Below are 13,320 nucleotides of genomic sequence, written 5' to 3'. Positions count from 1 at the left end.
ATACTTGGCTATGCATTAGCTGCATACAGATTTAAAAAATGTCTATGCTCTATATGAATTGACACTTCCATCATGATGCATGGAAGTTTGCAAGAAAATGATGCCCTTGTAATAGAATACACTCACAAAAATCTAGGAGTCTATCAGAATTGTACATACAGACACTTTAATGAGGAAATCCCATTCACTATATCTGCCACTATAGAGAAGCAAAGGGAGGTAAGTTCTCCACTCTGACAGACTGGAAAGTCAACCTCTGTAGGAAGTATAGCAGAAGTAGAAAGGCTCGCAAATATACGTATAGATTACTTTTCAACAAACACATATATATATATATATATATATATGTATATATGTAAATATATGTAATGTATATACATATCTAATGTATATTTTGTATGTTTTGTAACCTGGTTACATTAGGGATATTTTATACTAACACATTTTATATTTTACTAAAAACAATATTTTAAATTCTTTTTAGCTTTTACCTCTTTTACTACTTTTATTTTATTAATTTTTTTGTGTATTTTCCGGTGTTCCTCAGAGGGAGCCCTCTGCACCGGGGCTCGTGTCGGCCATGCCTGAGTGGGTGCCGTCCATGTTATGGATCTTTGGCTGGGGCCTATGTCGGTGCCCTGGTCGCTGTGGTCCGGTCGACTCCTTGTGCAGATGGCTCCTGTGATAGTGCTTCCTTACATGGTTCCTCTGTGCTCAGCCACATATTAATCTTAATGTATGTGTGCGTATATATATATATGTGTGGTGACAAAGAAGTGGTGTTGGAGATGGGGTGGCAGGTGTACGGTTAATGCTTTTAAAATCTGTAAAGCACTTTGTGCTGCATTTTATTTTATGAAAAGTGCTTAATAAATAAAGTTTGACTGATTGATCATGTCACTGTTGTCAAAACCCTGTGAGTCGTTTTCTACTGAAAAGGCATTATAATGTTTTAAATCATGGAACTATTTTCAGATCTTTACTAAACATTCACATTTAATCTGTATGTGCTGTATATAGACGTTTTATTAAAAGCATGGGTCTGAGGGGGAAGGCTGCCCATAATCTATTTGCTATTGTGCCTGAACTGCAACCATTTTTTAAGGAAAAATAATTTATGTTGTAGCTATATTTTAATAGGTTTAAACGACATCTCATATGTTCAGACCACACGTTACTCAGTTTTAAAACACTATCATAATCGCTGCAAAATGGGGCAATCTCACTAAGAAGTTCACGGTAGTCCTGCTGTCCTTTCTAACAATCTTTACATCATCATGTTTGATAACTGTTACAGTGTTATATTAGTCTAAATTCTACCTACCTGTTCATACCTACAATCTGAAATGCTCCAGTTCCCTTTATTCCTGCCCAGTTTTCTCAGGAAGCTTCTGTTTTTTCTCTCTCCCCAGGAGACTGAGATCAGCACCAGAAGGAAGGAGTGTGAAACACTTCAGGCAGAGGTGAAGAAAAAGAATCAAACATGTCAGACTTTGGTAAGTGCTCCAAAAATAATCCTTGGCTTCTGAATGAAAGGATGTAGGCTAAAATTGATTTGTACCTAAGAGCCTCACCCGCTATCATTGCACACAAACGTCCTAAGAGAAAATAAGTGGCAATGATAGCTTGGCTCTCAGACATGATAGAAATTAAAAATATGAAAGCAACTAAGTGCAGTGGAATACATTTAAAAAATTAGATACACTTGGTCATAATATTCATTTGTTGTGTGATTACACACAAGCAGCAAGGAGCTTTGTAAAATGCCTTAAAAAAATCAACATTGTGTGAGTTTGCCCAGCACTGTGTAAGGTTAAAGATATGTTACGCAACTCTTGCATTTCCACTTGGTGTTTCCTGAAGGACGTTTTCTCATAGTGCCCCAGAACTGTCATTCTGCCCGCTGAAGTGTTTTTTCTTTGAACAAAAGGTAAAGAAAAGGGAAGAAAAGCTAAACTGAAGTTATCTGAAAGAGAAAAAATATACATAAATCATCTTCATATTTCAGCAGTTGGTTACTTAAATAAAGGCTTTGCATGGCTTCAGCATTATCCTTTTTTTGCTTATGATATAACAGTATAATCTAAATCACTTGGTATTTGAAGTTGTCATTATTGACTGCATGGCTGCCAGTAACTGTTTTCTGTTGTAAGCAGCTGTTATAAGTAAGAGTAACTTACCTATAATGATCCAGGGTTATAGTATCAGGCAAGTCCAGGATATTGTTAAAACGTGCTGAGAAGTGAATATTTCCAGTTGAAGCAAAGAAAAATTCCAGGTATGCTGAAGAAACCTGTGAATAAGAGTTCTGATTAACTGGATTTTGTATTTTGTGTATGTATTTTATAAGAAAAACATGCTTTGTGTCAAACAAAGGGAGCCATCAGATTTTGTCACAAGTGTGTGGATGGTTGTGGTCAAAAGGCTGTTTACCCTGACATCTGTATTTACTTTATATTTACTTTATATTACTGTACTATATTATTATGGGAAACTTTGCTCAAGTTTGGGCTGAAAGAAAGGATCTTACTGCTCCTACATCACAGAAACACTTAAAGTAGTCAAGATTGGCCCAAAAACATGCTTATTGTAGAAGTGGACACAAAGTAATATGGATGGCCTGAGATAAGATGTTTCTTTCCTTTGAAAAGTAGGAGCTTGAGGGATTTGGCAGTCATTTAAATGGGACTGTTTGGTCTTAGACCATTTGAATTCATTTTCTCCTGCCCCCCAGCTCTCATCTTTAGATGAGCTGTCTTTGTGTGTGGCTCTCTGCCCCAAATAAACACTCCATTAGGACTGTTTTCTTTGCTGACCTCCCCTCACGTTCCTTGCCCACAGCAGCGTTTCCCACACCCATTTTCAGCTTGCTGAGTCCAGGGGAAGCTACCCAAAGGACAAACTGTCCCCACATGGTAAGCGCAAATGACAGGCTGGTCTCCACAGACTGCAGCACAGCTCTTATCTCCCTCTGCACCAAGCTTTGGGAACACAGATGCAAACACAGACAAGTCCAATGAACAAGACTGTGAAGGGGTGGCGAGTTGACAGTAATGTCATTCCCTGTTTGGTCTAAACTGACTTACCTCTCTCATTGTCTCTTCGTTTTTTTCTTCTCAGTCTTCTCCCTCTCAGAGTGAAATAAAGTGTACTAGAGAATCAGGTGCAACTTTTGTGGCATCTCCATCTGCTTTGCAGTAAAGTACCATGCAGCACAGATTAAATACTGAACAGAAAAAAGGGAAATGTATAGAAAGGTGCTGTACTATACATTGTAGCAAATCTGCATATTTTAACATTTGCCAGGAACAAAAAATTTTCAAATTGTCCCCCATCATAACAGAACATCTTTATATCTAAAGGTCATCAGTGTAATAGAAAACAGGTTGTCTGGAAGGAAATGTATATTTGTATCATTGACGCAAATGTATTTGGTGAAAGGAAAAAAAAGCACAAGAACCTGGCAGCTGGCTGTCATCTATACTGAGAGCAAATGATGCTCTCGCCCATACCAAACAGAGTCTACTGAACAGAGAGTAAGTGGGTGAAATGTTTGCATTGCTCATGAGTTAAATGGCACAGTTGATTCATCTGTCAGGCTCGTCAAAATAGTCAACAGACCAGAGTGAGTCATACATTGTCTGGACAAAATGCTCATTTGGAGTGGGAGTTGTCAGTAACCCAGGTACTCTATCTCCACTAGCCTAATTGTATTTTTCGAGTGTGTCATTCATAAACTGTTCTGGTAATCCTGTCAAGAACAAAGAACAAATATTCAAGACTTTCCTGTGCATTGCTTTTCATTTACAGACTTTTTTTTTTTTTACATCTAATTGTTTGTGTATATTTTCCATGTATATTGGTGTGTAGTATTCAAGCAAACCTTGCCTCAGCAGAAAATCTCAGGTTTTCAGCTGAAATTTGCAAAAAAAAAAAAAGGCAGCTCAATGTAGGCCACATTGTTTTCTGCGTGGAATTCTTTCTATCAGTGGGCTAACAGACTCTGCATAAAAATGTGTCTTGCCAAGGGATTAAGACTTACACTGATCTGTTTACAGCGTTAACAATGCAGGACAAAGACAGCTGATTCTCTGTGTACACGACAATTTGGTCTGGATCATTGTGTGTGCAGTCACATACAAAATCATAAAAAGGGTTTTAAAATGGGGATAGCAGTCAAGTAGAAATAGTAAAATCAAAAGGAAACTTTATTTTCAGTAATGTTTTTTTGAGCTTGCATGCTAAAATGTGAGCTTTTTCTTTTCATCTCAGCAGCTCTTTGTCCTTCAGAAGGAACACCTGGAGGCTTAGCCAGCCTTTATTAGCTCTGAATTGAAGGATCGATGGATATGAATAGGAATGCCAATGCAAATATATTGCTTGTACAAGAAATATTAAAATTGACAGGAGACAATTGATGCAGGATTACATGTGTTTTGTTACAAAAATTAAATTAATGGAAAAGCAGCTGACTGCAGATGTGACTTTACTACTGTCTTCCGGCTGTTGTTTACTCAACGCTGCTTGTCCTTGATGGCATTTCTCCTCTGTGCTGTGCATCTGTGCACTTTGTTCTTACAATTCCTTTACACAAAATTTGCTATAATTACTATTTTTTTCTAGCCTATTCCATATCAGATAAGTCAGGCAGACTTTATAAAGATTTTTGGAACATCGAAAAAGAGATATATCAGTGCTTTCCTAGCTGTTTCCTAGGCCATTAAGAAGCACTGTTTTACTTTAAATGCATCATGCATGAGCTAGTAGGTTTCTTAGCTACTGACAACAGCAACCCTCAGCCTACACGCTGCTGGAGCTGCAATAAATTGCACATCTCAGAAAACTCAACAGTCAACACTGCAAATTGCTTCCACAGCACGCCTCACAACTGTTGATTGAATGTAATTAGACTTTCCTCCGCTGCAATCTAGTGATTTTTTTTTTCCTTTGGCTCTGCACTTGACACACATGGTTGCAATGAGTGCTGTATGCGTGTGTGGTATTTCAGTTCATTTGATTTGCATCAAAAAACCCACACACACAAGCAAATAATGAATATTTTGATTTTTTTGTTATATCTGATGATTTATGTTTGAAACTGACACAAAAGCTGCTATTATGACATCATTATTGTTCTGCTTTAATGGCTGAAATGGCAGCTTCTTTTAGTTTTCTCGAGCATACTAGAGTACCTTGAGCAGTCTGCTCAGATAAATAATGCATGGGCTATTGCTGACAACACACTTGGTCTGAGAGCAAAGCTCTTGTCTAATCATGGAGACTTTTGGTGGTTTTAAAAGCTGTTTCCTTCTGCCTCTTTTGTTTAGGAGAATGAGCTTCAGGATTTTCTTCAGGAAAACAAGCACTTGAATCTCCAGTGGTTCAACAACAGCCACAAAGCCTCTGAGTATGAAAAGGTAAGAGGTGAAAAAACTGTGTAAAGAGATTTCCTGTACATATACACTGCTTCATAGAGCTGCCAGCTCTGTCTCAGTGCTGCTTCTTTCAGACTGTAGCCTCTCGTTTCACTTTAATGCAATGTCAAGCGTTTCTGGGTGACACATACCTGAACCATACCGAGCATATGAATGAAGAAAACCACCATCTAACTCAATCAAAACATCTTTACCTTACTGTCAGCCCCCAAACCTCAAAAGTTTTCTGTGATAACATGAAGTCCAAATAGACAAACCAAAACCTTATGGTCTCTTAATTAATGGAAAGTTAATTTCCTTAGACAGTTAACAGGCCAGTATTGTTGTTGTGCCTAAAGAATTATATCTAGACTTTTACTTATTTATTTCTACATTTATTCAATTAAACATAATTATTGATGGGAAAAAAGCTGGGCATTTCAAAAGCAGACACAGACTGTCTGTCTGTCTGGCTGGCTGGCTGGCTGTCTGTCTGTCTGTCTGGCTGGCTGGCTGGCTGGCTGGCTGTCTGTCTGTCTGTCTGTCTGTCTGGCTGTCTGTCTGTCTGGCTGGCTGTCTGTCTGTCTGTCTGTCTGTCTGTCTGTCTGGCTGGCTGGCTGGCTGTCTGTCTGTCTGGCTGGCTGGCTGGCTGGCTGGCTGGCTGTCTGTCTGTCTGTCTGTCTGGCTGTCTGGCTGGCTGGCTGGCTGGCTGGCTAGCTGGCTTTGCTACTCCTCTTACAAATAAGCAGTTGATATACTGATTATTGATAACTTATCAGGGCAGGGATGATAACATAGCTGAACTGTTAACAGACTGATTTAAATAAAAGATGCTGTTCAGATCCCTTTTGTCTGCAAGAAGTAGGAGGTGCTAATAAGGCACCCCATTCTTATAATACACTATTGACCTGCTTCTGCTAAATCCAGCTAAGTTTTGTTTGATCTGCCTACATTAAGTTTGACAGTCTCTCCTATCACGCAGGTAGCTTTTACTGTGTGGGAGGCCTAGCTGCTCAGAGGCAGACTCACTGGTCTCTGATTGTGTTTTGCTTTCCTGGTGTTTGTAAAATTGCCCTCCTTGAGGAATCATCAGTGATTCATGGCTTCTTGGAGGAAGGGGCTTTACCACATTTCAGCTGCAGGAACTAGTAGGTTCATTTGCAATTAAGGACCTATAAAAGTGCTGACTGAAAATACTGCCTCTCAAGAAGACAATGTAAATTACTGGTGGTACATTATTAGGGAAAATATGTACAAACTGAAATTGCCAAATTTTCTAGACATATGGCTGTAGAGATTTCTGAAAGCTACAGCTGAATCAGGGTAAAGTGTGTAATGCCCAACTGCGTAATCAAATTGAATGCTTAATGCTTGGTTAAAAATGAAGCACAAATAATTAAATTATGTTTTATCATGTAGCAATTTTAGTGAGTAAATTACATTACTCTTGCATTATAACAATCATTACATGTTTCATCATTGATCTGCCTCCCTGTTTATTCTGTAACAGCTTCTCACTATGGTTACTTTTTGTTATATGGTGATTATTATATGGGAAAAACAGCAAAGCTAAACAATGTAATTTTAGCAATAAGCTTCCCAACATTTGTGGTGGCTTTTTTTTTAAAATACTGCAACAAAGAGCAGCTGGATAACTTTTTTTTTTATGTGTTTACAAGCTATCATAGTAAAGCTGATGCTAAAACAAGATTTATGAGGCATATAGCATTGAACATTCCTTTACTTAATTTTTATTTTTTTACTTTAATCTTTTACTGCCAAACGCAAGGACAAGACAGCTGGTGCAAACGATGGAGATTTATATATTTATATATATTTTTTTAATTGGCTTTGTAAATGTTTAAAAAAGAAAGAAACACATTTAAGAAGATGTTGGGCTTGAAGGATGCACACAATGTATTGTACTGAGAAACAATAAATCATGTTAATTCCAAAACAAAAACCGTGAATTAGGGTGGATGATGGAGGGGTGGAGAGTATGGAGAATCCTGGCTCGTTAAACTTTAGGGCAGAAGGAGAAGATGGCCAATCCAGGAAACCTGAAGATGTGAGCTTGAACAGAAATCTTTGCACAGTAGGACTTTCAAACTCTGTTACTTTGCTCCTTGCTTGTCCCATCTGCGCAGGTGAAATCAGAGTATGCCAAACTCAAAGAGACCCTTGGTGCTGTGACGCAGGAGAGAGATTTAGCCCTGTGGGAGAGAAACCAGCTCCAAGGCAAACTGGAGAACCTAGAGCAGGTGCTCAAGGTGAGGAAACTGGCCCCAAGGGCTGACTCTATTTGCCATTTTGCAGTCCAAGTAGTCTATCTATCCTGGGATTCTAATTCAGGTATTTTATGGAGCCTAATTCTTTACCAGTATCTCCTCTCCTACCTGTGCTACACTGCCTCCATCTGGTTTTGTTCCTTTAAACTGTCTAATGTCCTCGAAATGTCTGTTGCCTTCCAGTGTCGTGTTGGGAGGTCTGACCAGGAGCTGTGAAAGAGTACAAGCTTGGAGCAGTCTGCCCTCTTTCCTTTACTATTACACCCTTCTGTGTTGTCCTATCTCACCGGATCTGTTGCTTCCTTCCTTCCCCCTGTCCCCTCTCCCCCCCCCGTTAGACTTATAAGGTATCACTGCTATGTCCATCTATTAGGAGAGCAGCCCTATTTATTCCCATTTTGAATGTTTTCTGTCCACCTCAGTGGCTGTGCTTATCTATCCTTTTATCTCTGGGCTGCTTACCAGACATACAAATGGTCACGTGGCTATAAGACCACAGTACTGTGGAATGTGATTTGTGCATGAGGCAGGATAAAGAGTTTGGCTTTATGATGATGGGTTGGGGAGTAAGAGGAACTAGAAAGACTAGGTCACCCTCCATGATGATAATGTCACCCACAAGTTTGATGACATTACCTATCTTAGACTTTAATATTTAGCGGCATGAAAATGTCATTTGCTTCCTTCACTTTACAGTGTTTAAAATATTCACTTAGTGGGAGGAGTGATGTGACTGGATGACACTGGCACAGTGATTTATGAAGAGCCTAGCATTCAGTCCCCTGTATTGTATGGCTTCTTATGTTGTTATGAATGACCACAGATAAGTGAGCACGCTACAAAGTTTGCTCATCCTTTTCATGTAACCTGAAACCACATATTGATCATGCAAATAAAATATAAATAAGGACAGCTTTGCAGAGTCCTAGTAAACAGACTAACAACAGGTATTGCGTTACCTGAAGGGGGCAGCAAACCTGACTGTTTATTCCTGAATTTTTTTTTGTTTGCACAGTAAAGCATCTCCAGTCCTCATCCATTTTTGTTCCAAATTTTCTCTGGTCTTTCCTGTTAATCATTTAACATAGACATGTTCTCACATGGCATTTGCTGAGGCATAGTTTATATCTATCTTGTTTTGAAGGGTTTAAACACCTGAGCTCTGTTAACCAGCCTCTGTCTTGTGATGTGTGCACATGTTAACACCTGTGTTGTGTCTGAATGTGGAGTCGATAACTGGAGATGCATTTTTGCTTGGCTTAGTGCTGTTCAATTTTAGTTTCACTAACAGCCACCCTTTCTACCCCCCCACCTCCCCCACCCCCCCACCTCCCCACCCACTCGTTCCTTCTGGTTCTCTATCTCTACACCCTTTGTGGACAGCATATGCGCGAGGCTGCAGAGCGAAGGCAGCAGCTAGAGTTGGAGCATGAACAGGCCCTGGCTGTACTCAATGCAAAGCAGCAGGAGATTGACCTTCTTCAGAAGGTAAGAGAGAACAGGTTGTGTAACACTCACAGCACCAGAGGGCTGGGCTTTCTTGTTCGCACTGGATTTAGCATGTGTCATGGGTCAAAGAGCATTTTGTTGAACACTGTTGTGATGCGTCCTATGCAACATAGCACAGATTTATCTGAAAGACTTCTCAGATTACCCACAGACACTGTTATCTATACAGCACAGAACTTGTCTCATTTTAATCACCAACACTACATGAGTTCCTCTAGTGAATTCTTTTGACCTCATCCTTCTCTCTCTAAACCGTGAGTGTTCCACACTTCAGGAGCACTACTGTTATTTTTAACAAACGAACAAACTGAACACTATAAACATAAAGTAGAAATGACAGGAAAAAAAAAAAAAAATCTTGCCCAGGCCATTTGATGGTTAGGCTTCCTTTCTGTGGGCTGGGGCTGACCGTAATGTCAAAGCGAGCCCAGCAGTAGCTGAGATTGCTGATAATCTGAGCACGATAGGAACTGTCACCAGTGCAGTCTCTAGGAAACTGTTTGTACCCCAGTGTTGCTGTTGCTGCAGTGTTCCAACTTCACAGGCAGCCTTTTGCAGGCATTCGCTCTCAGCTTTTTTCTCTCATTAACAGAAGCTCATTACTGCCTTATCTTCCTTCAGACACCGGCTGCTCTCTCTGTTCTCCTAAACTGATTGCCTGGAAAGTAGATGTAAAAAATTGTAAAGTCCACACAGGCTCTCATATCCATGTGGAACACTTGTACAGATGTTTTTAGTTCCCACAAGAAAAATGTCATGTTATGCTATGCTGCTTCAAAGTCCCAGTCTTTTTATATTATGTAAACTTCATTTCACTTGCATGCAACACAGAAGCCTCCTTAATTACTTTCGGAAGCGTAATGTTGAATGATGTGAAAATTGTTTGCACAGAGCCTTAGTTTAGACTGAACAACCACTCAGAATTTCACCTTGTCTACATGCTCATATTTCAAGTACCACTGCAACAACCAGTAAACCCAATAGCTTTGTGAGGGGTCTCAAACTGACATTACCTTATGGCCAGCAGCCAGACTGTTGTGCAAACTATCTGCTTGCAGATGAGACAGGTGTTCGCACTCAGATGTTTGTACAGCTTTTACTGGCCCTGTAGCTGATTTAGAGCCAGCAAAAAAGCCTTACTAAACATCAAATGACATCAACTTTTAGGACAACAAAGACATAATTTATATAAATTCTTTTGTTAAAGAGTCTGTATGGGCTCAATATAAAGCCATAAAGATTTTGTAATTATAAATGAATGTTTGCAAATAATCTCAGAGATGCAGAAGGACGGGGAGCCATATGCTCTCACATTGGACAGTTTCATTTGTCATCATCCCTTTAGAAGTGTAAAACACTACCAACACAAATTTTTTTTTTTTTTAAAATCATGCAAATCCTTATCTACAAATACACAAACTGAATTTTTCAGCAGACTTTTTTACATGGTGGCAAAACTTCATTTACAAATACAAAGTGAAATGATTTGCAAACCCTTAATTTACAGCTGCAAAATCTTTATAGCTTTATATTCAGCACATAGATCTGGGCTCCCTGACTTTTAGTTTGAGACCCTGGAATTAGGGACTGATTTTAACTTTGAATACGTATATTTCTTTTGTTTGTTCAAATATAAATAGGTTTTAAAAACATGGTGTAAGAAAAGCCACAAAATTTAAGCAGGTTTGTGTTAAGTAAGAATAAAATCCTGCTGGTAAGCCTCAGCCTATAATCATGTTTACAGAGGTGGGCACTTTCTTTTCAGCCGTTATCACTCTGAGCTTCCGTGACCTAAAAAATGTCCATTTTGTTTTAAAAGATTTGGTGTTTAAAATGGAAACTAAACAGCAACATAAACTGCTCTGTGAGTGAACTGCACCCTGTGTTTCCCAGGCTCAGGTTGAGGCTAAAAAGGAACATGAAGGCGCTGTCCATCTGTTAGAGGTGAGCGTCTGGACACTGGGGTGGGGTAAGGGTTACCTGTGTGTTTTTTGTGTTGTTGCTGCACAGGGAACTAATCAGCCCTGACATTGGGATGTTTATACACAGAGCATTTTCTTGCTCTTCATTACCTCACTTCCTGGAATCTTGGCTTTGTTGTTAAACTGAAATTATTCTAAACATTATTCAAATAGCCTATTTTTTTTTCTTCTGAATAATTCAGAAAACAAAATGTCACAATCTCTTACTCCTTGTGTTAATATTGTAAAAAGGTGAAATGTTATATCAGAGTGATCACATGTGTAATCGTGTTATTTCTTTCCTAAATCTCTTTTTATTGTATGGGTGTGTGTTTATGTTTATACAGAACCACTTGGACAGCATGCAGGTATTTCAGAATTGCTTTTATTTATTTGCTTTTATTTCGTTTTTTCTTTACACATTTGGCAGTATAAACAACAAGTACAGTACCTTGACATCTAGTTTGCCCCTAAGAGGGACCATGGGATAGTTATATATCTGGAAAAGTGGTGGTGAATAAGTAGCATTAAGCATAAACCAGTCATGATTAGAGTAGATGTGTGGCGTTTAGTTTTTGGTTTTCAGAGCAATTCAGAGCTTTTTCAAAGGGATCCTTCTTAGCCTTTACTACCCACTCAGTTCTGTCTCACAATACCCCTCAAAGAGGGCTTGCAAGTGACGTCCTCGTTTTGTAGGACTGCAATTTGGCTGGTGTTCCAAACTCAAGGTCCTTCTGACTTGATCAAAAAGAAAAATTCAGCAACTCTATCTAAACAACATATGAAAAGTGTCTTTTCATAGAATCAAGTCAAAGACTACGCAACAACTTCCAAATGAATGCTGATCAAATATGTTTTAGTCATTTATTGCAGTTTCCATGTACAGCTGTTTCAAACATTGTCCAGTTTTTAAGGATACAAATATTAACAATACTGTTGAGCAATACAGTAGGTACTTGCTTTCTGAGAGTAGCGATTGTGTTTCATCAGATGATACTTTGCCAGACAGTGAATGCAATCTATCTAACTTGTAGCCTTGCATGTATGTTATCCAGCATGTGTTTAAAGCTTTCCTTTTGCTATACCATGGAACATTGTCATGTTAATAAAACTAACATCTCTTAATTTGCTGATTATTTCTCACAAATACTGGAATGTAAAGTTTGCTAGCAGCATGTTTTATTCAGAAAACAACCTGCATGCATGAAATGAACTGAACAACACAAACTGGAACAGCAAATGTGACTGTGTGTGTTGGACAGTGCAAAAAAGATCCATGTATCATCATTGTTTTTTTTTGTTGTTGTTTTGTTTTGTTTTGTTTTTTTCTTTTTGGTTCAGGCTGTTGAAGAGTGATTGCTGGTGGATTGCATCATTCATCTTGAGAAAACGTGCTCTAGCACCCTGAATTTCCATTATAAATGCCCAAATAGTTATGTTGTAACTAACACTGACAGTTGTCAGTGTTAGTTCATGGATTGATCTTTCCTGTTCTTCAAGTATAAGTAAACCATTCTTTAATGTTTTTCTTATTGTTAATATCACACAGAAAGACCAAAACCAAAAATATTTAGTGACTATACTTTTTACTGGACATAACTCAACACACAGGTAAATAGAGTGTTTGGTGGGGACTGCTTTCAGCTGCAGATTAAGATGCATTTCATGCTCAAGTGAGTATTTACTGCAGCAGAATGGGAAAAGTGTGTGGGGTAGAATTACAATAAACTCTGCTCCACTTGTATATCATAACTTAGTGCTATGTTACCATCTGCTGCAGCATGCTTTTATTTATCCTGGTTTAAGTTTTTAAAACTACGTTTTGATGGGAATTTATCACAGAAATAATAATAATTTGCTGGTTTTGGTCATTACATGGTGGTACTACAATAGGAAAAAATAAAGAATATTGTGGATTTCATCTATGACAGTTTGCACATTTAAAATAATTGAGACTTGAGTTTTTTTGGGAGTTTTTTTTTCTGGATCAGTAGTATTGATATACTGTAGTGGTGCATGTGATTTGTATGATGTACTGTCAGTTAAAAAAGGAAGTCATTTCAGGAAGCTTTTCCTCTGTAATGACTGATCTGTGTTACAAGTCCAACAGTATATGTCCTTTTAAGTTTTGTTTGTCTGTGTGTGTGC

General features: G+C 38.6%; 1 protein-coding gene across 2 annotated transcripts in view; it reads left to right on the top strand.

The window, feature by feature from the left end:
- rimbp2b (RIMS binding protein 2b) overlaps positions 1-13,320 on the top strand; it is a 91,035-nt gene that overhangs the window by 55,728 nt on the left and 21,987 nt on the right. For both annotated transcript variants that reach the window (XM_041999290.1, XM_041999289.1), the window contains exons 3-8: positions 1,413-1,496; positions 5,328-5,417; positions 7,562-7,684; positions 9,086-9,190; positions 11,105-11,155; positions 11,520-11,540. In XM_041999290.1, coding sequence (XP_041855224.1) covers positions 9,089-9,190; positions 11,105-11,155; positions 11,520-11,540 — 174 coding nt within the window. In that variant the 5' untranslated portion in view covers positions 1,413-1,496; positions 5,328-5,417; positions 7,562-7,684; positions 9,086-9,088. The remainder of the gene's footprint in view (positions 1-1,412; positions 1,497-5,327; positions 5,418-7,561; positions 7,685-9,085; positions 9,191-11,104; positions 11,156-11,519; positions 11,541-13,320) is intronic.

The sequence above is a fragment of the Melanotaenia boesemani genome, chromosome 11 (genome assembly GCF_017639745.1).
Source record: "Melanotaenia boesemani isolate fMelBoe1 chromosome 11, fMelBoe1.pri, whole genome shotgun sequence".
Taxonomy (NCBI): domain Eukaryota; kingdom Metazoa; phylum Chordata; class Actinopteri; order Atheriniformes; family Melanotaeniidae; genus Melanotaenia; species Melanotaenia boesemani.
The sequence above is the reverse complement of the archived record's forward strand: the minus strand, read 5'-3'. Positions and strand labels throughout refer to the sequence as shown.